We start from the raw sequence: 27,498 nt of genomic DNA on the forward strand, positions 1-27,498 counted from the left end.
TAAGACTTTATATGGACACAAGCTTTAATTTCTCTTAGGTAAGTACCTAGAAGGGAAAGGGTCAGTCCTATGAAACATGCTTTATGTTTAAGAGACTGCCAAGTAGCTTCCAAAGTGATTGTACCATTTTACATTCCTCCTAGTAGTATATGAAAGACATGGTTTCCCCACCTTGATGTCAGCACTTGGTATAGTCAGTATTTTTTATTTTACCACGCTAATAGATGTGAAGTAAACTCATTGTGATTTTAAATTGTATTTTGAGCTCTTTTCATGCCATTACTTGTTTATTTTGGTCAAGTGTTTATTCAAATCTTTTGCCTCTTTTTAAACTGAATTGCCTGTTTTCTAACTTTTGAGTTGTGAGGTCTTTGTATAGTCTTTAATCAAGTCCTTTATTGGAAATATGATTTGAAATTATTTACTCCTAGTGTTTTCTTTTTATTTCACATCAACATCTTTCAAAGAACAGATGTTTTAATTTTCAGTCCAATTTGCACTTTTTAAAGTTGATCGTGCTTGCACTTCTCCAAGCTCATCAGCAAAAGCAAGAGAGAGATTTTTCTCTGGGAGGTAAGAAAGCTTCTGCCGGTTTACAGAATACAGGAAATTTGGGGAATTCAAGTTTTGTGAGCATTTTCATGACTATATATCCATCCCAAGTCTCACCATCCCATTGTTTTTTTACTAAGGTCTCTAAAAATACAATAAAAGACTTATTAAAGTGCATATCTAGTGTCCCCTGCATTTGTACTACCTTCAAACTTTAAAATTTGTTCTTGATTTTCAATATAGTCTGCAGAATGTATGTGTTTATAAGTGTTTTACGGGAAGACTTGTGACCTCCATGGTGTACATCGGGTTGATATTTAACTAATCTAAGAGTTTTATCCATTTTCTTTAAGGTTTCTAATATGGTCACAGCCAAGACGACAATCATTGTTATTGTCTTCCCATATTGGTCTAAGAGTTAAAACTGCTTAACTCAAAACTTTCTCTTCTACATAGGCCTCATTCCTACCCACTGCTGGCTGGAGTCTCAGTAGTGACATTATAGCATGTTAGAGATCATGGTCATAATTTCCACTAATCTGGAATCTTTATAATTATCTGATTGTGTAGATAGTCACTTCCAAAATCTGATAAAGAAGGTCTACTTTGTAGAGCTGGTCTCCTCACTTCCCCTAAAAGCAGATGTGAGATAAGGATTTGAGTGCAGATGGTTATTGGGTGGTCAGCTTAGAAAGCTGTGAGAAGGACCGTGGAGAATAGACGGGAAAGAAGGAAAGCCACAACAAGATGTTTAAATCCACCATTTTGGGTAATTGAGATTCGATTACCCAAGTACCTTCAAGAAGTGTGTAAAACACCTCCCACAACTGGGACATTTAACTGAGACATTTAACTGTCTTTCTTTGAGTGCATACGAACATTCAGTCTGCAGCATATGCTAACCTTGTGCAATTTTTAAATTATTTTTTAAATTTTTTTATAAACATAACCTTGTGCAATTTATAGACCTTGCAAATATTACCTCCAAGCTGATGACCTTTATTTTCCATCTGCATGGTTCTTTTTAAGGTACTAAATTCTGTTTAAAAAAAAAAATACGTATTTATTTATTTATTTAAATTTGAGAAAAGAAAGGTGCACCACACTTGGGTTGTTTCCACCTGTTGGCTATTGTGAATAGTACTGTTATGAACCTGTGCATACAAGTATTTGTTTGAATATTTGTTTGTAGTTCTTAAGGTCACATATTATGTGATTCTATTTATAGGAAACTTCTAAAATAGACACACCTTTACATGCAGAAAGCATATTAGTGGTTTCCAGGGACAGCGGGTAGGGAAGCAATGGACACAGGGTTTCCATTAGGGGTGATGAAGAGTTTCTGGAACAGGCAGAGGTAATGGCTGGACAACACTGTGAATGGATTAAATGCCTCTGAATCATACATTTTAAATATGGTTAATGACTACTTTTGGAATTGAGATTCTCACTGGGCATTTAAGGTTTCAGATACGAGTGTAAAATGATGAGTAAGCATTTCAGTGTAGAGTCTGCATCCTGAAGTAGGTGTCTAGAGTTGGGGATAAAACAGTAGAAGCCACATGGGCCTAAATGCTACTTACACTTATGTAATTGGATGTGATCTATGTAAGGAAGAGCTTAAGAGAAAAGAGAAGATATTTCATTTGCAAGTTTTGATTACATGAAATTTTAAAGTGGAATAGAGGAGAAGTCAGTCCAGAAAACAAGAGCTTGTGGTCCCCAATCTAAACCAAAATCTAGGTGGCATACAAAAGGTATTCCTAAGTTTTTTACTTAAAACATCTGCCTAAAAATCTGAGTTAGAAAATGACATTTCTCTAGCTTAAAGATTCTCTTTGTTTCGAGGCAGCCAGAGAATAAAGACCTGGCAATGGGCTATGCCTAACAGGGCCCTTTCTAGTGCTGCAGGTGTCATACCGAGGGCGCCTCCTTGAGTTTTGAAACTTCTCTGTGTTTGTCACAATCTGAATATCTGGGTCAAAAAATCTTTAGCAGGAGCTCCTGTGGGGTTTTCCCTTATCTTTGTTTTAGGCCATAGTGCTCTCTGATAAGCAGCTGTGATGTGTCCAGACTTCTAGTACAGTAAATAATTACTCAACTCTGTTGCCTAGAATTAGACTCTGATAGCTTTATTCCACTCTGTCTTTCCCTTTTCACTCCTGTTTTTCTGGCTGAGATGCCACTTATTCTAGAAGTTTGTTTTTTTCCATTGAAATGGGTAGATACTGAGAATAGTGCATTTCTTCTCTGCCTCTTCTTTATTTCTTTGTTTTAATTTAATTAATTGTTTTTGTTCTTAATCATATCCTAGAGTAAAACCAAAGTATGGATGGATATTCTCAGAGTTAATAAAAGTGGAGAATATATCTCTTTCCCTTGTGTTCCTTGCCAATTTTACAGAACAAACATTTATAATCAAATTTTATGAGCTCAAAAGGAAATAAACACTCTGTCAATAATTTTATATAGATATAATATATAATATAATATTTAAATAAAATATAATTATACAAATATAGTAGTCATATATAATTATATATGTAATCTATAATTTATCTATCTGTACCTATCTATCTATATGTAATCTCCTCAATGGTCTCCTCAAATTCAAAACAAAAACTAAGTAAAATACCACTGGATTTCATTTTTTTTCTTTTGGCATGAAAATATACTTCAGATTTATCTTGTGTATTTCTTACCCAAGATCTAAAATCTGCCGCTTACCCAAGGTTTGGTTTCTTTTATTGGAGAACAATATTTGAAGCAAAGATCTGCAAGTTAAGTGTGCTTGTTGTTACTGGGTTTTTTTTTTTTTTTTAAGGTTCTCTCAATGGAAAGAACAAGGAAATACGTGTGCATGTTGACCCCTGTAAACACATGTATCTATGTTAACTGAAATATGAGCTCATATTGATTTCTCCATCTCTAATAGGTTGTCATATGGATCATTCTAGACTTCTCCCCTTGCTTGTCTATGATCTCTCATTTCAACAGCAAGAAACATGGCTCCCACAATCTACCATCTACTTACTTCGTGCTTCAATTCCAGTATATGCACATAGTATGTTCAGATTTGACTGACAAGATTAATGCATGCTGTAGATTAAATGTTTATGTCCCCTCAAAATTCATAAGTTGAAAACCTAATCTGCAATGTGGTGGTATTTGGAGATGTGGTCTGTCTGTAGGAGGTGATTAGATCATGAGGGCAGAATCCTCATGAATAAAGTGAGTGCCTTTTATAAAAGAGACCCCAGAGGGCCACCTTACCTCCTTGAGCCATCTAAGGGCTGGCTGTCCATAAACCAGGAAGTGGACCCCCGCCAAATCTGCCTACACCCTGATCTTAGATTTCCAAGGCTCCCAAACTGGAGAAATAAATTTCTGTTGTGCATAAACAACTCAATGTGTGGTACTCTGTTATATAGAGTGGTCCAAACAGACTAACACGGCACAGAATTACTTAAAGAAGATTTTAAAATCAGTACAACAAATTCAAACCAGCCAACCAAAGAATAGAAGACACCAACATTCAATTCCTATAAGACCTGATAGAAATAGCAATAAACATATGAAAAAATGCTTACAACCATTTTAAGCCCTTTAAATGAGTACAAACTGATCTCTTGTATACTACTGGTTTTTAGTATCTTATAAAACAAAGACCTGGACAGGATATGATGCAATACTAACAACATTTGTCACCTATTTCTTAGGGTAAGAGAAATATGACTTTAGAGAATAATTTAACAATATCCTATAGTAGGAGGTGTGCACAATTTAAGATAGACCTTGCAAATTATTTCCCAGTATACAAAGAGACGTGCACCAGACTGTTCTGAGTTGGGTTTCTTCTAAAAAATAGTTCAGGAACTGTAGGTTTTATCAACATGCAAGAAAGAAAATGTTTGTATTTACATAGCTGAATATGGTAAGATAATGGAACTGAATGAATAAAAGCCACACATTATGACAGTGGGTGGAAAATACTCTTTGAAGAAGTTAAAGTAAACATGATATATTTTTAAAGCACAATCATAATATATTAGTGAACTTGATTAAGGATAACTCTCCTTTTGTCTGCCCATATCTTAACAAAATGCTCTCCCTTTCACAGACTTCCAAAACCAGTGAAAAATGTAAAGAGCAGAGCATTGAAAATCAATGTGAGAAAAATTATATTTTTATTTAATGTTATATTTTGCAGAAAATAAGTGGGTTCAGTAAAAAAAAAACAAAAAACCAAAAAACATATGTTTGGATCTGATTTCTCTCTCTAGATCTTCTGAAGTAACTGATTCTCTGCTATAAAAAATTAAGTAGTTACATTCGAAGCAAAATTATAATCATAATCAATAAAGGTAGTGGTTGAAGAGCTCTCCAATGTAACCAAGAGAAAAGGGCTAGCAAAATCATTGGTTAATATCTTTTTTTTTTTTTTTTTTTGTAGGCTCCATGCCCAGCATGGAGCCCAATGCAGGGCTTAAATTCATGACCTTGAGATCAATACCTGGGCTGAGATCAAGAGGAGGATGCTTAACCTCCTGAGCCACACCGCCACCCCACTAACTTTTTTTAGTATACCCAGTTGTAGTGGTTAGTGATTTCTGTCATGATGTTTGTTAACAAAATGTTAACTTGTAGGAATTCAAATTTATTCTTAGCTGCTATTTGGTCTTTGGGATAAAAGTGAGAATGACTTGTCCTCATGTGACTGAGGTTTTGATATAAAAAGCCTTAAATAGCGTACTTATGAGAACAGCCTGGAAGTGCAACCAAGATCTAAAAGCATGTTTCTGTTATTGGGTCCTTGGCTTCCCTATCTCATGCGAGCGGTAGTTTACTCATTGAAGTTTCACTTGCAGTTGCCCTGTGGTAGGCAGGGTAAGATGACCCACAGGAAGTCATGGTGACTACACAGAGCTGAAAGTGATTGTCCCACTACTCTTCAGATCAGGTCAGACTCTTTGGTGGACATGGTTTTAAGGAATGATGGTGAGAAGGAGCTCTCACCTCCCATTTGGTGCAGTTCTAAAGGGATGCAAAGGTAGGAAGATTTCATTTTTATTCTCAACTTCTAGGAAGAGTTCTGGGTTGAGCTATTGGTGGGTGATGTGTAGGAACATGGATCAAATGTGTCTAGTAAAGGCTGAGGTAAGAATGAAATTTGGAATGAGCTAGCTTGCTTTTGAAGGATGGGTTCTCATGTGCATGGGAGTAAGTGTTCAAGCTGTGGAACTGTGCCCCCTTCAACATTTTTTTCAATGGGAAGATGTTAACTAACTTCCAGAATATATGGAATGTGAACCAAAGAAATTGAAGGAAAGGAGAGGGAAGAAGTGGCTGGCTAAAGGTACCTGATACAGACCTCTTTTCTTGGAAATGGCCCTGTTGTGTATATTCACATGCAGAAAGCAGCTCAACACACCTTGGTTTCATTCTTAACCTGATTTGAGAGGGAAACTTTGGAACTTGATCATGTAAGGAAAATTGTCTGGTCCCTCCTTTGTTTCCTGTCTTATGATAGAAATATTACTCTTTCAGGGTCCCTGGGGACCTCACTCAGTTAAGCATCTGACTCTTGATCTAAGATCAGGTCTTGATTTCAGGGTAGTGAGTTCAAGCCCTGTGGCAATCCATGCTGGGGGTGGAGTGTACTTAAAAAAAAAAAAAAGGAAAAGAAATATTACTCTTTCTTGAGACATACAAAATTATACACAAACATGTTTTGACATTGTCCCATATCTATGTGTCTTAAACACACACAAAAATTATCTGAGGCTCAATGTAACCTAAGGTCACAAGTTTAGGTTTTATCTTCAGGATGTTTTGCTTAGACCTGGATCCTGATCACGGAACAGATGGTTGTCGTAGTTCTGTCAGTGTTGTTTTTCCCAGACAGAAGTAGTGATGTTATTGTTTGGGTCCATTTGTAATTATCTCTGTGTGGGCAAATATGCAAGAATGATCACTTGTTTTCCCTTTAGGAATAAAGAATGAGGGGCGCCTGGGTGGCTCAGTGGGTTAAGCCTCTGCCTTCAGCTCAGGTCATGATCTCAGGGTCCTGGGATCAAGCCCCGCATCGGGCTCTCTGCTCAGCAGGGAGCCTGCTTCTCCCTCTCTGCTTGCCTCTGTTCTTACTTGTGATCTCTCTCTCTGTGTCAAATAAATAAAAATAAAAAATATTTAAAGAAAAAGGCATAAAGAATGAGACAGAAACTAGGAAATATAGACAAACCAGACTTTTTATAGGTCACATTACAACCAAAGCAGACATATCAGGCAGAATGAACAAGGGTGTGTTAGTGATTTTTTTGCCACAGTAATGGTGCATAACAAATAACTCCCTGAAACTTAATGGCTTAAAGCAATAAATATGCATAGGCTGACAAGTCTGCACATGGGTGTGCATGGCCCTTCTGAAATTCCCTGGGATCACTCACATGTATGAGAGTCAATAATTGCTATCTGGTTAGGGATGACTTCAGCTGGGATGAATGCCACTACTTTTCTCATTTCTGGTATCTTTTATCCTCAACCAAGGTGGCCCAGCTATGTTTTCTCAGCCATGACATGAGCTCAAGAGCCTGTGCTTTTAAAACATTTGCTTATATCCCATTGGACAAAGTGAGTCACAAGGCTGAAATCAAAATTGAAGAGGAAAGGAAATATATTCCATCTTTTAACGGGGGCAGTGGCATGTCCTGTGGCACTAGTGTGAATGCAAAGAAGGGTAAAGAAGAAAAGCTGTTGATGCAACAAATCTATTTGCAAGGGTAGTATACAACAATTAAAGAGATCTCTGAAAACCATTTTGATTTGGCCTGGCACATTAGAGCTCTTAATAAATCATCACTATGCTTATGGTGTAGGGCAACATTAACAGAGGCAAATTTGTTAGAGAAATTGAATTCTCATTTGGTCCAAACACAGAAATGCTGACTGACATTGAAGAAGTGATAGAATCCCTTGAAAACTAAGTTCTCTTACAAGGAAACTGAAGGTTCTCATTTTATGTAGTTTCTACTCTCACACGCTTATGAATTCATGATATAAATTAAAAATTTATTTTCTTTTACTGTATGGTAGGCTTCCAGCTGACAGGAATTGTGCATGTTTTGTTCATTGCTATATTCCTAGCAACAAAACTTATAACAGGGCCTAACACATAGTAGATATTTAATCAATAATTTGTTGACTGAATGAATGAAGGAATGGATAATACTCTTGTGAACCAGAGCCATAACACATGGCTCTTACAGGACTCACTAGAATGATTTGTTCTTTTTCCATCATTTTTTCCCTAGAAGATGTAAATTCTTCATGCATTCTTCATGCATATTCATCATATTAAATTTTAATAATAATACAATAAAAATAATAATGATGTATTATCTATTAATATTTCAATTATACCAAGCACTTAGTTCCAAGTTTTATATGTACAAAGCTGTTGAAATCATGCAGGCATATGATAAGTAACAGGAGGCGAGTACCACAAGCACCCCCTTTTGTAATTTTGTTATTTATTAAAAGAGTTTATTTATTTATTTTAGAGAAAGAGAGAGAGTGGGGGGAGGGGCAGAGGGAGAGAATCTCAAGCAGATTCTGCACTAAGCATGGAGTCAGACACGGAGCTCCATCTCCTGACCCTGAGATCATGACTTGAGCTGGAACCAGGAGTGGGATACTCAACAGACTGAGCCACCCAGGCCCTCCCACTCCAGTTTTTATAATTTTCAAAACTAAGGCATGGAAATGGTAACAAAGATATACCCATGTTTACACAGTGTGTGACTGGAATTATAACTCAGGCAATTTCATTTACCATCATACTCATGATACCATTCTTCCAAAGGCCATTTTTCATGTCTACAAGAAAGGGGTTGAAGAATGAATCTGTTCTCTGTAAAATATTTACATTCACAGCACTAAAGATTGTGTTAATACACCAGAAGGAGCAACTGCATGGTTTGGCCCGAATCCTCCACAGAAAAACATCATCCAACTAGACCAAACAGACAATCTGAAGACCTTCCTGAAGGGGGAGCCCCAAGTACTGGGGGTAAGTGAGCTTGACCTCCAAACATAGTATTTGGGAAGATAGCTGTTTCCAGAGAGGAGAACAGTTGTCCTTTGTGGCTCCTGAGGTATGATTAACTCTGTCATAAACTGACCTCTGTAAAACTCACTGTGGCAGGAAATAGATTTTTCAAAAATCAGAGGTCCTGTAATCTGAAAGGAAAATGCATTTCTCTAGTGAGAAGGAAAAAAGAAAGTTATCATAAAACCTTTCTAAACAACCTTGAACTTGAGAAAAGGCCATGGACACTCCTAGGGGTTTCATCCTGGGAGCCTTTTCAAAACCAGGAGATGGGAAATAGCTCTGTGTAGAGACCACAAAACCACTTCTTAGAAACCTGTGTGCTTCCTACTCTGAGCATCTTCTTTTTCACTCCCCAGGTGGCTCAGATCCTGATTGGTTTGATGAAAGTGTGCCTATTTGCTATAGGTCTGCGTTTTCATTCTTCTGACTTTCCCCATTGGTGTTATTCCCCAACCATGGACTCAGGATATCTTATATGGGGATCCTTATTTGTGAGTATGTTGGAATATCTCAGCTTCCTCAGTGGTAGAATTCTGGGAATATTTCTTCCAGCCTTCTCTTTCAAAAACCAATGACTCGATCTGGGATTTTACATCTTAGAGCAAAATATGTGACCTAAATGCTTTGGGGTTCTGTTGAACTTTGGTTTGGTGGAAGTACAAGTGCGGGTTCACAAGGTTGAGTAGATTCTTCCATTTTTAGTTTTTTGTGTCTGGAGCTGTGTCTATTGCTGCTGGAAGAAACATGACATTAAACCTGGTAAGTATTTCCTCGGGCCCGAAGCAAGAAGCAGAATCAGAAGTGCTCTATCTCAAGACAGAGGAAATAATTTCCAATTCTCTGAATTATCTGGGCTCTATGGGGGTCATGGCAAATTCTTCCATGAGGAAACTAAGGTTTGACTTACTTTTTCAGCCCTGCTGTCTGATACTCCATCCCTAGGATTGATTTGTGAATACAGAATCCAATGCTTCAGCCCATCTTTCTTAGACTTAGGAAAATTATTTGAGAATGTGTCTTCAGCCCCTTCAAAATAAGTGAATGTTTTTGTGTTTCCCAAAGGGAGGAAGAGCATGGAACAGAAGGATGTGGGTGACACTGATTATTCTCTTCCAGATCAGAGGCAGCCTGGGAGTGAACATACTCAGTGCTGTGGTTGGGGGAGTAGGGATAATCTTGTCAACAGTAGAACTGACTGTGGTACATGGATTGGAAAAAAGTTGTCTTATTCTTGTAAGTGTTTTTGAGCTGGTTTTATTTTCTGAAGTTATCTTTCTATTATCCTAAATATACATTAGTCTGGGATGACTGTCTCTCAGTGGATCCCGGCTTATCGCCACAAGCAGTAAGATCTGGGACTTTGATCTCATGGGGAGAATTTTCAGCCCCTTTTTGGCTGGGACCTACGAGGATTTTTTTCTCGCATTCTTCACTGAACACAGTGATGTTAGAAAATTGATCATGAGGATCTTTCTTCAAAGCCTCCAGATTCGAGTTCAGAGCTGGCTCAGAAAGCTCTGTGTCATATGCGGGTGGGGTGGGGAGAGTCAGGGCCTCCAAACCAAGATGCTCAGAGCCCCGGGGGTGTATGTGATGTAAGGAAAGAACAACGATATCACTTTCATAGACTTGGAGGTTCTCTGCTCTTTAGATGAGAAAAAAGTACCAATTCACACAGGGAGTTATTATAAGAAAATAACTTGAAGTGGGCAACAGAGACAATTTCTAAGCCAAGAAAACTAAGGAAACACATCTGATTTAATCTAAATTTGTCCTGCATTTATGACAGTCTAGAGCAGACTCCTCTCAGCCGTTTTAGGATTTTCTTTTCAATTTTTCTTCTTTTGGTTTGTTATGGGACAGAACGTACCTGTTTCTTTAATGGAGAATGAGTCAGATTGGAATCAGAGAATCCAGGGCCAAGGGAAGTATTCATCTATTAATTATATTCCTTTTCTTTCCCCCCTTCTCTCCCCTCGTGGAAACGGCTTCTTTTTAGAGGGCACTTGAGATTGGGCTACTAGTCCTCTCCCTGCTGGAAATCAGCATTGCTATCTCTCTCTCTGTGTTTGGGTGCAAGGTGACCTGCTTTGTCACACAGGTAAGCGTTCAGGACCTGAGGGAGTGTTCACGTTTGTCATGTGATGCTGAGTCTGTGTTCCTGTTTCTCTCACTGTGTCTCTTCTCTCTGAACCAATGAGAAGGATAAAGAAGCAGAGTGCAGGAAAGATTGTTGTGTATGTGACTTCTTCCTGATATTGGAAGAGACAACAGAACACAGATATAGACCTATGGCAGATGTTTCTGGGAGCCTCATAAATCTTGCTGGATATTGATTTTTATCTAGTGGGGGTATAAGGCCCTGAAAAAGGGATATTGAACTCTCAGGTCCCAGGATACAGAAAATAATTAGGGGTCCCCAGGACGAATTGAATCCCTCTAGCTGGAAGAGTATGTGAATAACACTATATATTTTTCTCAATCTCCACAGGTGGTGGTTATTCAGCCGAACAATGACAAGGTGCCCTCAGTAATGGCCCCTTACGAACATATTTATGAGGACCTGAAGTTTTAACAAGATAGTTCCTGCTTTTAGAAAAATTATTCATTGAGTATCACTAGGTCAATAATAACCTGCCTGCCAGAAAGCAGTCACATTTGTGCATGGGAACATAGTTATTACAAAACCAAATAAAATACATTTTTCCCTCTATTGATGCTGATTGTGGTTTTTGGATCCCTTCCTCCCACATCATCCCATAATCAATCATATGGCTGGGATGCACAATATCATTTCTCATGATAACTTTTTTTTTAAAAGATTTTATTTATTTATTTGACAGAGAGAGATCACAAGTAGGCAGAAAGGCAGGCAGAGAGAGAGGAGGAAGCAGGCTCCCCACGGAGCAGAGAGCCCGATGTGGGGCTCCATCCCAGGACCCTGGGATCATGACCTGAGCCGAAGGCAGAGGCTTAACCCACTGAGCCACCCACGTGCCCCATTTCTTGTGATAACTTTTAATGGAACTATACCACACATACAGAAAAGAGTATAGATCATTTTAACAGCTGGTCAATTTTTTTAAATTTTTATTTTTAAATAATCTCTACACCTAACATAAGCCCTAAACTTACAACCCAGAGATCAAGAGTCGCATGCTCTACCAGTTGAGCTAGCCTGGTGTCCCCAGTGTTTAGATGGATAGAAAGTAAACATCCTCATGTAACCAGCACTTGTATCAATGAGTAAACATTACCAAAGTTTTGGAAGACTGTGAATGCCCCCTTTCATTCACTAAGATTCCCCAGGGTAAGTACAATCTTGACTTTTACTACTCATATGGGTTTTATCTGTCTTTGAATTTTATAGAGTGGAATCTTGCAATACGTGTAACTGAGTATATATCCAGGATATGGCTCCTCTCTTCTAACATGTTTGTGAACTTCATTCATGCTATTGTCAGTGACAAAATGTCTTTACTTCTACTGCTGCAAGATAGTGTATTGTAAGATTTATAGAACAATCTATTATCTATTTAAGTATTGACGAATATTTGGGATGCTTCTCTTTGGGATGAATAGTGTTGTGCATGAAAAATGTATCTATATACTTTGGTACAGGTATGTGTAAAATTCCATTGTGTATAGACATAGCAGTGGAATTTCTAGGTCATATCCAAAATGCATATAATACATATATGCCTTCTAGAAGTGCCTGAAGTCCAGTCATTGAACATTTTCACCTCGACAAATGTGATTTTCATTTTAATCATTTTGATGTAGTTGTATCACATTGTAATAATTTTAATACTATTTATTTTATAACAGCTTTAGATTTATTTTTTATTTATAATTTTTAATTTTTTATTAACATATAATGTATTATTAGCCCCAGGGGTACAGGTCTGTGAATCTCCGGATTTACACACTTCACAGCACTCACTGTAGCACATACCCTCCCCAACGTCCATAACCCAACCACGTTCTCCCTACTCCCCGCCCCCAGCAACCCTGTTTTTTTTTTTTTATTAATAAATTTTATTTTTTTTAAACATATAATATATTTTTATCCCCAGGGGTACAGGTCTGTGAATCGCCAGGTTTACACATTTCACAGCACTCACCATAGCACATACCCTCCCCAATGTCCATAACCCCACCCCCCCAACCCCCCTCCCCCCCAAGCCCCCTCCCCCCATCAACCCTCAGTTTGTTTTGTGAGATTAAGAGTCTCTTATGGTTTGTCTCCCTCCCAATCCCAGCTTGTTTCATTTTTTCCTCCCCTACCCCCAAACATCACAAATTACCTCTCAAATTCCTCATATCAGGGAGATCGTATGATAAAATTGTCTTTCTCTGATTGACTTATTTTGCTCAGCATAATACCCTATAGTTCCATCCACATCGTCGCAAATGGCAAAATTTCATTTCTTTTGATGGCTGCATTGTATTCCATTGTATTATATACCACATCTTCTTTATCCATTCATCTGTTGATGGACATCTAGGTTCTTTCCATAGTTTGGCTATTGTGGACATTGCTGCTATAAACATTCAGGTGCATGTGCCCCTTCAGATCACTACTTTTGTATCTTTAGGGTAAATACCCAGTAGTGCAATTGTTGGGTCATAGGGTAGCTCTATTTGCAACTTTTTGAGGAATCTCCATGCTATTTTCCAGAGTGGTTGCATCAGCTTGCATTCCCACCAACAATGTAGGAGGGTACCTCTTTCTCTGCATCCTTGCCAGCATCTGTCATTTCCTGACTTGTTAATTTTAGCCTTTCTGACTGGTGTGAGGTGATATCTCATTGTGGTTTTGATTTGTATTTCCCTGATGCCGAGTGATGTGGAGTACTTTTTCATGTGTCTGTTGGCCATCTGGATGTCTTCTTTGCAGAAATGTCTGTTCATGTCCTCTGCCCATTTCTTGATTGGATTATTTGTTCTTTGGGTGTTGAGTTTGCTAAGCTCTTTATAGATTTTGGATACTAGCCCTTTATCTGATACATCGTTTGCAAATATCTTCTCCCATTCTGTCAGTTATCTTTTGGTTTTGTTAACTGTTTCCTTTGCTGTGCAAAAGCTTTTGATCTTAATGAAGTCCCAATAGTTCATTTTTGCCCTTGCTTCCCTTGACTTTGGCAATGTTTCTAGGAAGAAGCTGCTGTGGCTGAGGTTGAAGAGGTTGCTGCCTGTGTTCTCCTCAAGGATTTTGATGGATTCCTTTCTCACATTGAGGTCCTTCATCCATTTTGAGCCTATTTTCTTTTTTTTTTTTAAGATTTTATTTATTTATTTGACAGACAGAGCTCACAAGTAGGCAGAGAGACAGGCAGAGAGAGAGGTGGAGGCAGGCTCCCTGAAGAGCAGAGAGCCCGATGCGGGGCTCTATCCCAGGACCCTGGGATCATGACCTGAGCTGAAGGCAGAGGCTTAACCCACTGAGCCACCCAGGTGCCCCTTGAGCCTATTTTCATGTGTGGTGTAAGGAAATGGTCCAATTTCATTCTTCTGCATGTGGCTGTCAAATTTTCCCAAATTTTCCCAACACCATTTGTTGAAGAGACTGTCTTTTTTCCATTGGACATTCTTTCCTGCTTTGTCAAAGATTAGTTGACCATAGAGTTGAGGGTCTATTTCTGGGCTTTCTATTCTATTCCATTGATCTATGTGTCTGTTTTTGTGCCAGTACCATACTGTCTTGATGATGACAGTTTTGTAATAGAGCTTGAAGTCCGGAATTGTGATGCCACCAACTTTGGCTTTCCTTTTCAACATTCCTCTGGCTATTCCAGGTCTTTTCTGGTTCCAACAGCTTTAGATTTATTAAAAAAAAAATCAAGAAGATAGTAAAGAGAGTTCTCATACCTCCCAAATCAGTTGACTTCTTATATTAATATAGAATGAACCATATCGATACATTATCATTAAATTAATGATACATTATCGTTACCTTAAGCATTATTATTATTCAGATTTCTTTAGTTTTTAGCCAGTGCCCTTTTCCTGTTCTAAGATCCCACCCAGGACACCACATTTATTAGCTGTCATGTTTCTTTAGGCTCCTCTTGGCTGTGGCTCTTCATGAAACTTCGTTTTCAATAGCCTTGAGAGTTCTGTGGAATACTGGTCAAGTATTTTGTAGAATGTCCCTTAACTGGAGTTTGTCTGATATTTTTCTCAGGATTACACTAGAGTTTTGAGTTTTGGGGAGGAAAAACTCAGAAGCAAAATATCATTCTTATATCCAATCAAGGGTACATACTATCAACATGACTCACACTGTTGATGTTGACTTTAATCACCTGAGTACAGTTTTTCAGTTTTTTCCACCTAAAGTTAGATTTTTCCTGAATTTTATTCTGTACTCTTTGGAAGGATACACACAACCACTGTATGCAGCCCAAACTCAAGGAGTCAAGAGTTATGACCTACTGCTTTGAATGTCAGTAACTACATAAGTTATTAGATATTCTGCACTGAGGTTTTGTCCATTTTCTCCCACTTCCTTGTGCATTCAATGATTCATTTGTATGAATTCATGAATACATACATATACTTTGGGTTATAATCAAATACTACTTTATTTTATTTCTCAAATTACTTCTGTTTTCATTACAGTGGCTCCTGAGTCCCTTAGGTGTACCCATTTTTGGGTCTCATTTTAAGCATTTCCTTGTTTTATGGCACTACCATATTTCAGGGTCATCTTACGTAGTTCCTGCTTCAGTCTTGGAATCAGCCATTTCATCAGACATCCCTGTTTATTTTTAGTGGAGAATGGTATCAGAAATCCAGATCTGGGCTCTAGGTGTGCTTGTTGCTATTGGGATGTCATTTCTTTTAGGTTGTCTCAGCTAACAGAGCAAAGAAATATATGTACGTCTACTAACTCATGTGTCTTAGTTGAGCTGCTATAACAAAATAGTATAGATTGGATAGCTTAAACGCATTTATTTCTCACAGTACTGGAGGCTGGATATCTGAGATCAGGATACCAGCATGGTCAGGTTTTTTCTTGGCTTCCAGATAGCCATTTTCTGATTGTATGTTCAAATAGTAGAGAGCAAAGAGAGGAAGTGAGCTCCTTTGTGTCTTTTCTTATAAGGTACTAATTCCATCATGACAGATCCCCCCTTTTTACCTCATTCCCTCACTAAGGTTCCAACTCCAAAAACCATCATATTGGGGATTAGAGTTTCAACATATGAATTTGGGATGGGGAGGACACAAACACCCAGTCCATAGCACCATGTTCATATACTTTCATAAAAGTTTCTATCTGCTACAGATGGCTACAGATAGAAACAGATACTGTATAGTATATATATTATATATGTATATATAATATATATATATATATATTATATGTTACATCTGGCTTTGGAAAAAAAATCACAAGAAGTGCTAAAAAAGGGTAAAAGAAACCCCACAAATTTTTAGTAGTTTTATTTTATTTTTTTTCACTGTTCCAAGATTCATTGTTTATGCACCACACCCAGTGCTCTATGCAATACGTGCCCTCCTTAATACCCACCACCAGGCTCACCCCCACCTTTTTTTTTCTTTTCCAAAAGAAACCTCACAATTATTACACATTTTAAAAACTATTCTGTGACCCTGTGGACTATTTGGAAGTATGTTGTTTAGTTTCCAAATATTTTGAATTTCCACTTACCACAATTCTGTTATTATCTGGGAACATTTATATTCTTTTAAATTTGTTGAGTTGTGTTTCAACACATGAAGTAACCAACTGGTAAACATTACTTGTAATTTTGAGAGAAATGTGCTGTTGTTGGATGGAAAAGTCTGTAACTCTCAGTTAGATCAACCTGATTGATACTGCTGCTCAGGTTATCCATACCCTTACTGCTTCTCTGCCTGGTTGACATATTAGTTGCTGTAGAAGAAGTGTTGAGGTCTACAAATATAATAGTATATTTGTCCATTTTTCTTCTTAGTTTTCTCCATCTTTCTCCTCAAATATTTTGGACCAGCCACAAGTTACTATTGAGCACTTAGAATATGGTTACTAAAACTAAGAAAATAGACTTGAGATTTTTTTTATTTTAAATAGTTTAAACTTAAATTGCCAAATACAATTTAAACTTAAATTGTATTGTGTAGAAGAGAAATGGAATTGTTTGATCTCATGACACATAGTATTAATTTTACTGGACTTTGAAAACTTTTGGTTCTTTTATTCAGGAGGAATGGGGTAACACTTTGTCAGCGGGCCAATCAAACAACACAAGCTTTTATTTATGAGCTTATTTATGTAAAATACCATCAGAAAAGCTTGATGTACTTAGAGTGCTTCAGTATGGTTAATTAACCTAACACTATATTAATGAAATACTATAATTTATAGTATTTCATATAGTCAAAAGTATTTTTGACTATATTTACTGTTTTCTTTGATGGATATCCCAGTCTAAACTGAGTCAGCTCAAGCTAGACCATTTGAGAGATAAAGAAACTGATGTTTACTCATGGAAGATACAGACCCAAAGCCACAGAGTGTAAAAGTGAGGGACCAAACATGCAAAGTATTTTCACAATTAGTTCAGGAAACTCTACATTTCCTTCATTGTTTTCATCAAACATTAAACTTCAGAACTTTACATCACCCTACATTTCCTGTCTCCCATACAGTGCTGGGAAGACGACAGTTTAATGGGCTGTGGCAAAAAGTGACACATGCTTCTTCCAGACCAAAGTATCTAATTACCAAAGGTCTGATTTATAAATTTTTCTTTCCCTACCTTGGCAAAATTAAAAAAAAAAAAGACTTTTTGAGATATTATTCTATTTGGTAGAACCCATATTAGTGTGGGTCTAAAGTAAATAGCCAAATAATAATGAATATGTAAAATGGGAAGTAGATGAACTTCTGATGTGTTAAGCTATCAATATTTCTAGGTTAAGTTTTTTAACAGTTTATAAACCTAGCCTGTGATGACATCCAACCATAACAAACAAACAATAAAAAAAAGGTAGTGACAACCAAATTCTTATTATTATAAATGCCAGTTGCTATCTTTATGACTCTGACCCACACAGTTGTAGCCTCACATGTGTGTATTTATGCCTCAGTGGTCCCAGTATGAGCTTCTTGCTATCACTGTGGTTCCAGAATACAAAAGTGCAGCCTCATGTTTGTTTGCTAGTATCTGCAGGATAACGTGAAGTTGTTTCTTTCTTACGTTGAAGTTCTTGATTGATTGAAGTTTGAGGGAACATTTCTTCATAAATACTTTCAGAAGGTGTTTTCCAGCGAAACAATATAGAAATCTGTAAAAAAAAAAAAAAAGGCCAAAGAATAATCTGTAAAGTCTATAAAATAAGCCATTAAGAATAATATAATCCAATTTGTCAGGCAACAACACAAAATTATTATGTATTTTGGTACTGGAAATAGGGGAATAATACAATATTATTACTGTAAGTATATCTAGGATTTGTAAACAAATACCTAGCATACAGGAGTGGCTTTGGAATTAGGCAGTAGGATGAAGCAAGTTTGAGGAAAATTTTGAGGAGAAAAATTTTCAATAACAAAACTTTGAGGAACAAAACTTTGAGGAATAGTATAGAGAAAGCCTAAAATACCTCAAATGTTTGTTTTTCGAAATAAAGACTGTCAGTGTGGCTCAGAAAGAAGTGAGGAACACATTATTGGAAAATGGAGAGACAGTCTTGTGGTGCAGCAGCAGAAGTTTAAGAGAATGTTCTCTGACAGTTATGTGGAAAGCATAACTAGTAAATGGTAAACTTGGATAACAAACTGAGGAGATTTCCAAGGCATTGAAGGTAAAGCCTTGTTTCTTCTTGCTTACAATAAAAGGTGGAACAGAAGAAATTCTACCCATGGGTGACACCTTTTGCCATGCGCATGGATGGGTCGATCCCACCCATAGTCTTCCTTTCCTGACAGACTGCCCTGAGGAATTCAGACTTGCTTAACCAGACCTTTGAATGATGGAATCCAATGCTTATGATAACTGTCACATACTTGAAATGAGGGGAGTTCTGATGCCATAAACCTTTCCATTTTGTTTGAATTAACCCTAATTGACACAAAGCTGTGGCAATAATTTCAACACACAAAAGAAGCAGGTGATGAGGTTGGGGAAAATACGCTACTAGTTCTGTATTACCCATATTTGTTACATGTGATAATAAAACATAAAATTCTAGCTATATTTGTGTTTCTTAGCATATTGTATTTTCAATTGTATACACCCGTAATAATGTATTTTATCTCCTTCAGGTTTTAAATTAATTATACCTTGATTTTATTATTATGATAGATATTTTGTGTATTCATAACACTAAAGAGTATAGTTCCTATAGTAAATTAATGGGTGAATGGAAGGATGGAGGTATGGATGAATGGATGTTAAAATTCTTGGATATATACCCATGGGTGAGAATTTCTATATGGACTAGAGGACTATACACTGTGTTTTCCAAGTGTGCTCAACACACAACTAGTAACTCTCAGGTCATCCATAGAATAATTTATAGCTTTGTTTTTGTTCATTTTACCAAAGGTTAAAAAAAAAAAGTCACTGCCAACGTCATTTAATGAAATAGTTGAAATCATCCTCATTCTTCCAAGAACTGCACTTACCCAGTGAATATCCTTGTCATTCACATTATAGTTGAGCATGGAGAGAGGAAGTGAAATTAAAATTTGCAGACAAGTTAGGATCATTAGGACAATCACAAGTCCCTGTTAAAGGAAATAAAATGTCACACATTACCTTCTACCCTGATGATAGTTCGGAAAGTTTTATTTCAGAGTCCCATGTCAGACCCTCAAAAGGGAACACGTTATATTATACAAAATGGTGGCATGAGGTTGGATCTGAACTCAGAAATATATGTGCTGGGCGCCTGGTGGCTCAGTAGGTTAAGTCTCTGCCCCTGGCTCAAGTCATGATCTCAGGGTCCTGGGATCGAGCCCCACATCAGGCTCTCTGCTAAGCAAGGAACCTGCTTCTCCCTCTCTCTCTGCCTGCCTCTCTGCCTGCCTCTCTGCCTACTTGTGATCTCTCTCTTTCTCTCTGTCAAATAAGTAAAATCTTTAAAAAAAAAAAAAAAGAAATGTATGTGCTGCTGTAGAAAAACAAGAGCTGGAGATGACAGTCAATATTCTTGAATATACTAATACAAGATGGGACGTTAAACTTGAAAACATTTCAGAATTTGCAATGATTATTCCGCTTATTATTATTATTATTATTGGTGGTAGTGATGGGTTATTAGTTATACTATTACTGAAATTATTATTAATCTGTCACAGATATCAGAAATGTTGGCAATGCTTATAAAGCTGACTTCTCAATACAAATGGCAGAAATGGCAGGGGTTCAGATCTCCTCAGTGAGGTATTACATTTTTTTAGTTTTCCATTAGATTCAATTCTGATTAAAACCAGAAAGTTTGGGGCACCTGAGTGGCTCAGTGCATTAAAGCCTCTGCCTTCAGCTCAGGTCACGATCCCAGGGTCCTCGGGTAGAGCCCTACATCCGGCTCTCTGCTCAACAGGGAGCCTGCTTCCCCTTCTCTCTCTCTGCCTGCCTCTCTGCCTACTTGTGATCTCTCTGTCAAATAAATAAATAAAATCTTTAAAAAACAAACAAAAAAAAAAACCCCAAAAACTAGAAAGTTTCCTAAATTTAGAATACACTCTAAGGTGTGAATTTTTTTTATCACTTTCCTAGTAAGTGAAATGTGTCTTCCAATACTCTAGTGTTCTTGGTTTTTTTTACTTGGTTTCTTTTACTGGTTTCTTTCTTCTGAGGTTTCTGCCTCAGACCATTCATCTCCATTACTTTCACATGGCTTTATTGCAAAAAAGGATCTTCTCTTAGATAGTGGCAAGTCAGAATAAATGTTCATTCTCCATGTAGCTTTGGGTAATATTTATTTTTAAATTCCTAACAGTAATGAACATTATGATAGGAAATAATTTAAAAATAATAGTGGATAAAGTAAAAATTACCCTAATCTTTGACTCAGATTTTTTTTTAAGGAGTTTATTTACTTGACACAGAGAGAGCACAGCAGGGGGAGCAGCAGAGAGAGAAGCAGTTTCCCCACTGAGCAGGTAGCCAGACACAGGGCTCGATCTCAGGACCCTGGGATCTTGACCTGAGCCGAAGGCAGATGCTTAACCAACTGAGCCATCCAGGTGCCCCCTTATTGAGCTGTTCTATGTGACCAAAGGAAAGCTGCTTTAATTTTCTCTCTAAAACTTCTTTGCAGAATATTAGGACAAGTTTGTGTTAAGGCCTAGCACATGTATGTATCTATTATTATGCCTATTATTATTATTCTTTGCAAATTTTGACTCAGATTTTAACATTATTTTATTTCTTCACCATTTTTTCTCAAAATTTAGCTCACAGAATTTGGGGCTCTTTGCTGTTGTAGACAAATAGTTTTTTTCTCTTTCTGAATCTGCAAGCAAGAATTTTTGTCATGTTCCTGAATATAGCAATGATCATATCTCATCTTCATCATTCTCAGATAAACATTCAGTCTTCCAAGAATTCAGGAGGATAATACTTACAGTTGCAACTGATTTGATGCCCAAACAGAGAGTTTCCTTCTTGCAATCATAGTGACCATTTTCTGTTAAATTGCATGACAGAATACAGATCCCAACAAAGGAGACCAAGGTGCTAAGAGTGTTAGCACCTAGATTCCCTCTCAGCTGAAAAAGAAAAAAAGGGAAATTCCTAGCTTATAAATTAAAGACCAGGGGTTTCTAGACCCTATAAGGAGAAGTCTGACTTAACTTAACCCTGGGATCTATAGGCATTCATCATCCCTGTATCATCCGTTCAGTTCTACGGCAAATCACAATCGGGAGAAGAAAAGTAGGAGAGGATTGATCTTCCTTCAACACATGCCATGGATAGGATAAAAACATTAGGGACATTTTAGCATCTCTAGTTTCTGACCCTGTATTAGCTCCTCCCTCCACCAAAATTAAAAGTCTGCCGTGCTCAAGCCTAAGCCAGGTTTTTCTCTTTATTAATATTGCCCTACCCCATACCATTAAAAAAGGCTTTATTAGCTAGATAAAACTTTACTCATTCTTCTTATGGTGACAAGATATGGGGATTGGAATTTCTAAAATCCCAGAAGATACTTGTCTGTATCTAGCCATAAGATGATCATATGATTCATTGGGCCAAATGGAAAACTTGTTAGCTTACCAGTGATTTTGTTTGCTTCTTGGCAGACACAACAGTCAGAATTCCAGAAATGATAAACTGTTTATAAAATAAGAAAGGTGTCTGGACAGTAGCAGCTTCTTCCAACTCACCCTCCCACTCCATTGTCAGATTCATATCTCTCTTCTTATCTAGTGCCCCCCACCTCCCAGGCCATCCCTTCAGAAGTTGGAGGCTAGCAGACCCAGTTAAAGTGTGTGCACAACATAATTAAAGTAACATAGGTACACTTTAATTCTTATGACCAGTAGAATTCCTTTAGCTAAATAAGAGAAGTAGACATTAAAAACCAGAGGGAAAATTACTTATTCAATGTGGAGGAAATAAAATAAGTAGAGTAACTATAATTCAAAGACACACTTTGGGGTGCAGAAAAGGGAGAAAGTGAGCTCAGATTACATGGCATTTTTCTCAATGTATTTGATGACTTAAGAAGAGTACCATGTCCCTAACCCCAGCATCTTCTCTGGTTCAAATATTATTACATTTCAGGGACACTTCTTCCATGTGTCAAACACAGGATTTTCTCCTCAAGCAAAACAGCAAGATTATACTGAATAGCTTCATACTATAGAGCAATGAATAGAATTTCAGGGCACTGTTTCATTGGGAAGTATATTAAAGTTCAGGTTGGAAATTCAGTCTTCACTAAGTACTGTTGCAAGTGTCCTAGAATTGGCAAGATGCCATACAAGTTGTGTGTTGAGTTGATGAATAAATGAATAAATGATTGATTAATTATAATTTGGGATGTGAGATACTCACAGACAATGCCCCCCAGAAGGAGAAGCCTGTGTAAATTGAGAAGAAAATGATTCTGTGCATTTCAGAATTAGGAGGAAGAAATCCAATTATCCCATAAAAGAAGCATTTCACACCAATGATAATCTGAGCCACCTGGATAAGAGACAAAACAAACCAAATTACCAAACTTCGAAATTAACAAAACAAACACAATCTGCTTTAAAGATAATGGTGAGCATTTTTCAGGAGAGAGAATCACTTGGTCCAAACATTATGGTCATCCATAGGATTGACACCCTTGAATCTTTTTAAAGATCTGCTAAGAAGAGTCAGATCCTGGAGAATGTCCCCCCCACCCCCAGAGGCCAGTCCATATGGGTCAACTTTCTTTAATAAGATACAGTCACAATGAGGCTCACCCAAGAGCTTAAGACTTTTATAGTCTCCTCTTAATGCACCCCTCCCATGCCCATATAAACATGGTCCCTTGCTTTTAATCAAAGTGTCTTTCTTCCACCCCACAGAATGGTTGATACAGGTCATAACCTAGGGCCTCTATCCTAACCACTTAATTTGTCAGAATAATCCTTCTCCCCCAATAAATCCCCCAGTTTCTTCTGGTTTAAAATTCTTTATTAGTGGTTTACTTACTTACCCCCAGTGCTTCTAGATTCTCCTTCAGGAAATTCTTCAGCTTGTCTAGTAGATATTTCAGGGTACTAGATATTTCTGTCTTTCCCAATAGGGTACTTTGGTTTTGATTTGGAGGAATGTCCACAGGCATCTTATCAGAAGCCAAAGTTTTATTCATTCTGTAATAGATGGTCATCTGTTATTAGCAGCAGAGACGCACCATCATATGCCAAATACTGTTAATCTTATTGTAATGGAAGTAGATACTGGGCTTTTTTTTTATCTGAGGTCTTTATCATATATGAAGAGAAGTCACTGGCCAAGTGGTGTTCATATGTTTCTGCTGCTGACTCATATCACTGATATGATAAACAACAGTGTAAATTAAGGAGAGAGATGACAGAGGTTGAATATCAAAACCTATGTAACTATAAGATATCCTCCCAGGTTAAGGAATGCTATTGTTTTTTGTTTTAAGTTGCATGTGGCCACAGACTTGTAAGAAAGTACCCATCATGGGAGTTGTGATATATCCATGGTGGAGTGAAAATAATCTGGGATTTAGAGGCCAATAGAGGGACACCTGGGTGCCTCAGTTGGTTGGGTGTCTGACTTCGTTTGGCTCAGGTCATGATCCCAGGGTTCTGGGACAAAGTTGAGCTCCTTGCTCAGCAGAGAGCCTGCTTCTCCCTCTGCCTGCTGCTCCCCTTGGTTGTGCTCTTTCTCTCTTACACAAATAAATAAGACCTTAAAAAAAGAAAGCCAAATAGATCTGAATTAAAGACATTTCCCTTGAATTTAATGAAATGTATCATGTAATTTATTATCCAATCCAAGTTAGTTTTGAGAACGAAAGAGAATAGGAGTAGTATCCATAATTATACTAGGAAAATTGGAGAAACCTGGTAATACATTATATAAAAGTCACCTTACCTTTAATTTCTGTGTGACAATGAATGCTATATTTAATTGAAGCCCCAGGTTTGTGAACATAAAATATAATCATGCTTATGCCTAATAGGTGTGACACTAGAAATGATGCATCCAATTTTCCTAGTACCATCAGAGATGAAATAAATGTGATGTAAATTCTCAATTATCTTCTTAAGGAGTTAGGATGCACCTAGGCACTTGTTGTCAAAAACAATGATGGATTTCCATGGTAGAGCAAACCCCAGAATGGTCACCCTTGAAAACTAACTCACCTTTAACCTTTTTTTCCTGAAAATATTAGCTTGTTATTTCTTTATCATCTTCTACTATATCAATTTTATGAATATTTGTTAATATTAAATTAAGTTTGGAAAATAGGGGCAGACTTTATTCCTTATTGCATTGGTATTTATGAATTCTATCACTCTCCCTATTATGTTTTAACTTAAGTTAACTTTAAGTTAAACTTAGAAGCATTTAACTAAAATACTTTAAGTATTTGATAATACTTTATACAATTTCTTCTTATGTTTTCTCTTCCCATTATGTTAATTATATGGAATTAGACCCTTCATATAACTGCTTATGTATAAAATTCCTGGATCAAAGTGAAAACATAGTTTCTGACTCTTGATATCCATGCCACATTTCTTAAAAAAAAAAAAGGAGAGGTAGCCATGTACACTGGTCCCAATTATGTTTGTATGTGTAAATTTGTTTGCAGTTCTAGTGAAAAGATTAAAATATCATGACATGGAACGCTTATGGGATACTTAAAATTAATCCTAAGTATTCAATTTTTCTAGTCCCAGTAGTTGCTCTCAATTAAGCAGTTGAAACAAGGAATTTATCTTATGTGATCACAACTAGAAGTGCTAACAAGAACATTTTTTTTTCTTTAGTGGATGAGTCTTGTCCATTAATATTTCATAAATAAAGAGTATCTCATCAATCAGTTATTATATTTTCTTAAAATGTGACTCCTATATCCACAGATGGTAAATAACTTACCCAAATTCACAGACATATTTACAGATGTGGGACCAAAGAGCCAGAGGTCTGATAAGTAAGAATCTGCTTTTCAGATAAAGCCTGGCGCAGATTAACACATCCCTTATTTAGCCTCCTGAAGCCCACACATAACAGATTTGAGTGTTTGAAAGCCATAAATTTTAGAGTAACTATGTTGGGGGGAAAGGAACTGTTGACTCCAAAAAAGTATCTCCTGTCACTCCTCACTGCAAATGTCATTATTTTACTCATCCATTCACTCAACAAATATGTATTTTAGGTTCAAAATATTGACCATAATATTTACTTTACTCACTCCAATTCACTTTAATGATTTTTATTACAGATATGTTATTATATACTGTAATAGTCTATCAAATCTTAAGCCTGTCATTCAGCCTTTCCTTTTTAAGCTACCATCCAATTGTTCAAAATCTTTTTAAAAAGATTTCCTTTATTTATTTGACAGAGAGAAAGAGGGAAAGAGGGAGCACACAAGCAGGGGGAATGGCAGGCAAAGACAGAGGGAGAAGCAGGCTCTCCACTGAGCAAGGAGCCTGATGTGGGACTCTATCCCAGGACCCCGGGATCATGACCTGAGCCGAAGGCAGTTTCTTAACCAACTGAACCACCCAGATGCCCCAACTGTTCAATATTTTGAGCAGGATTTTCACACTTACAGTCATCATCTTTCTAACAAATGCTGCCCTTTCACCTGGTGCCGAGTTAGAGAAGGACACTGAAGTATTTCTTGGTTACTCCACAGTACAAACATTAGCCTTGTTTACCACATTGCTCTCAACTTAAATATTAACTTCAAAGCCCTACTACCCTTTATAAGTTAACACAGCTTCAAAACCACCTAATCCTCTTTATTCTACCTTTACAAAATTAGTTATAAAACTCTCATGATTCTCACCAAGAATACTATTGTGAACTTAGCTGGCTCACCACGTCCAGACTTGACGTTCTGAATTGCACTTGCACACTGTAAACAAAAAAGTTTCAGTGTCTCAATTCTAACCAAGTTATTCCCCTGTATCATAAATTGGGTCTGCTAGAAAATAGGACTGGAGACAAACTTCCTTCTTAATGCTGAGCCTTACCACTATCCCCTGACCCATAAAGGGTACTTGCATAATCAGAAAGTCAGAAAGCAGGAACGAAGACAAGATCAAATGTGTCTAAGCCACTGAAACTTTCTGCATTATCTAAAAAAAAAAAAAAAATTTCCTGAACTATTCGGCACTGAGTATCTACCAATAATGGAAAGAAAGGAAGAACTGTCTCTGCTTTGAGCCCACATTCTGTCCAGTGTGTCTGTCAGGTTCTACAACTGTGCCTCTCAGAACATAGACAAAAGTACATTCTGGTGCTCTGGATAATGGGAAAAAAAAAAAAAAAGTTCTACCTACCTAGGTTTGTTCCACCGCAGGGATGTGGGAGCTTGTAGTTTTTTTAAGCTTAGGTCTCTTCTGTGACTATCAAGGACTGTACCAATGTGTGGGGGAGGAAAATTTATGTTTTGATCTCTGTGTTTCCTCATTTGCTGTATTTCCACACCTAGAACTCCTGATAAGCAGTTCTATGTTTTCAGACAAAGTTGATATACATAATGTTTTGTTCCATAAAATCAAAAGCATTATAACATAATCTTCAATACTGATAGTTTTATTTCCATTCATTCTTTTTCTATTAATCTGACAAAGACTATATTTGTTCTTGTAACTCACTAAATAAAATTATTTCCTTCAGAGCAATTTCTAGGAAATTCATATTTTCAACCAACTTCTCTTGGTCTTTGCTTTAGTACCTTATTAATTATAAAGTTGCTAAAATAAAATAAATATAAACAAAACAAAAAATAAAAATATTTCCAATGATAGTTGAATTTCAGGAATATCTATCTATCTATCTACCTATTAACTACCAACTCAATGATCAGGCTATGATTTGTATACCAAACAAAGTATTAACAAATAACTGTATTAAGATGATATTACAATAAAAATCAACAAAGTGGATTAAACTTCATTGAGAATGACCAAGGGAAAAAGATAGAAGACAAAAGTTATCAATGTAAGGAATGAAAGAAGGGATATCACTGCAGAATGCAGAGATGCTAAAAGGAAATAAAGAAACACTGTGAATATATTTATGAAATAAATTTAACATCTGGAAGGAAATGGAATTACCTGAAATACACACATTATGAACACTGACTCAAAAATAGATGATCTCAGTAGTTTAATATCT

At 37.0% G+C, this 27,498-nt stretch overlaps 2 protein-coding genes across 5 annotated transcripts; one reads left to right on the top strand and one right to left on the bottom strand.

Annotated features, from left to right (window-relative positions):
- Positions 1-5,336: 5,336 nt before the first annotated feature.
- On the top strand, positions 5,337-11,379 carry LOC116880186 (membrane-spanning 4-domains subfamily A member 4A-like). 4 transcript variants are annotated; one of them, XM_032879043.1, is made up of 7 exons: positions 5,337-5,602; positions 8,485-8,620; positions 9,019-9,153; positions 9,365-9,421; positions 9,725-9,895; positions 10,662-10,763; positions 11,154-11,379. In XM_032879043.1, the coding sequence occupies exons 1-7, from the start codon at positions 5,532-5,534 to the stop codon at positions 11,235-11,237; spliced, it is 756 nt and encodes a 251-aa protein (XP_032734934.1). In that variant the 5' UTR covers positions 5,337-5,531; the 3' UTR covers positions 11,238-11,379. The 4 variants fall into 4 exon arrangements, with proteins under 4 accessions (XP_032734934.1, XP_032734935.1, XP_032734936.1 ...); XM_032879044.1 differs by having other exon boundaries at positions 10,662-10,758; positions 11,149-11,379; XM_032879045.1 differs by having other exon boundaries at positions 9,779-9,895.
- Positions 11,380-17,670: 6,291 nt separating this feature from the next.
- Positions 17,671-26,816, bottom strand: LOC116880187 (high affinity immunoglobulin epsilon receptor subunit beta-like). Its single transcript, XM_032879047.1, has 7 exons — positions 26,658-26,816; positions 23,321-23,477; positions 22,687-22,818; positions 21,904-21,960; positions 21,252-21,395; positions 19,305-19,406; positions 17,671-17,962 (listed from the first exon to the last, which is right to left on the bottom strand). The coding sequence occupies exons 1-7, from the start codon at positions 26,786-26,788 to the stop codon at positions 17,822-17,824; spliced, it is 864 nt and encodes a 287-aa protein (XP_032734938.1). The 5' UTR covers positions 26,789-26,816; the 3' UTR covers positions 17,671-17,821.
- Positions 26,817-27,498: the final 682 nt, after the last annotated feature.

Source organism: Lontra canadensis, unplaced genomic scaffold, assembly GCF_010015895.1.
Source record: "Lontra canadensis isolate GAN:19392208 unplaced genomic scaffold, GSC_riverotter_1.0 scaffold66, whole genome shotgun sequence".
NCBI lineage: Eukaryota > Metazoa > Chordata > Mammalia > Carnivora > Mustelidae > Lontra > Lontra canadensis.

Bases quoted from the DNA above. Each gene is read 5' to 3' on its own strand.
- LOC116880186 (XM_032879043.1), top strand. From the start codon at position 5,532: ATGGTTTTAAGGAATGATGGTGAGAAGGAGCTCTCACCTCCCATTTGG. The intron at 9,896-10,661 runs GTAAGTGTTTTT...GCTTCTTTTTAG, and splicing joins AAAAAAGTTGTCTTATTCTT to AGGGCACTTGAGATTGGGCT. The intron at 10,764-11,153 runs GTAAGCGTTCAG...CAATCTCCACAG, and splicing joins TGACCTGCTTTGTCACACAG to GTGGTGGTTATTCAGCCGAA.
- LOC116880187 (XM_032879047.1), bottom strand. From the start codon at position 26,788: ATGAGGAAACACAGAGATCAAAACATAAATTTTCCTCCCCCACACATT. The intron at 23,478-26,657 runs GTAGGTAGAACT...CATCTATTACAG, and splicing joins CTGCGGTGGAACAAACCTAG to AATGAATAAAACTTTGGCTT. The intron at 21,961-22,686 runs GTGAGTATCTCA...TTTTATAAACAG, and splicing joins CCTTCTGGGGGGCATTGTCT to TTTATCATTTCTGGAATTCT.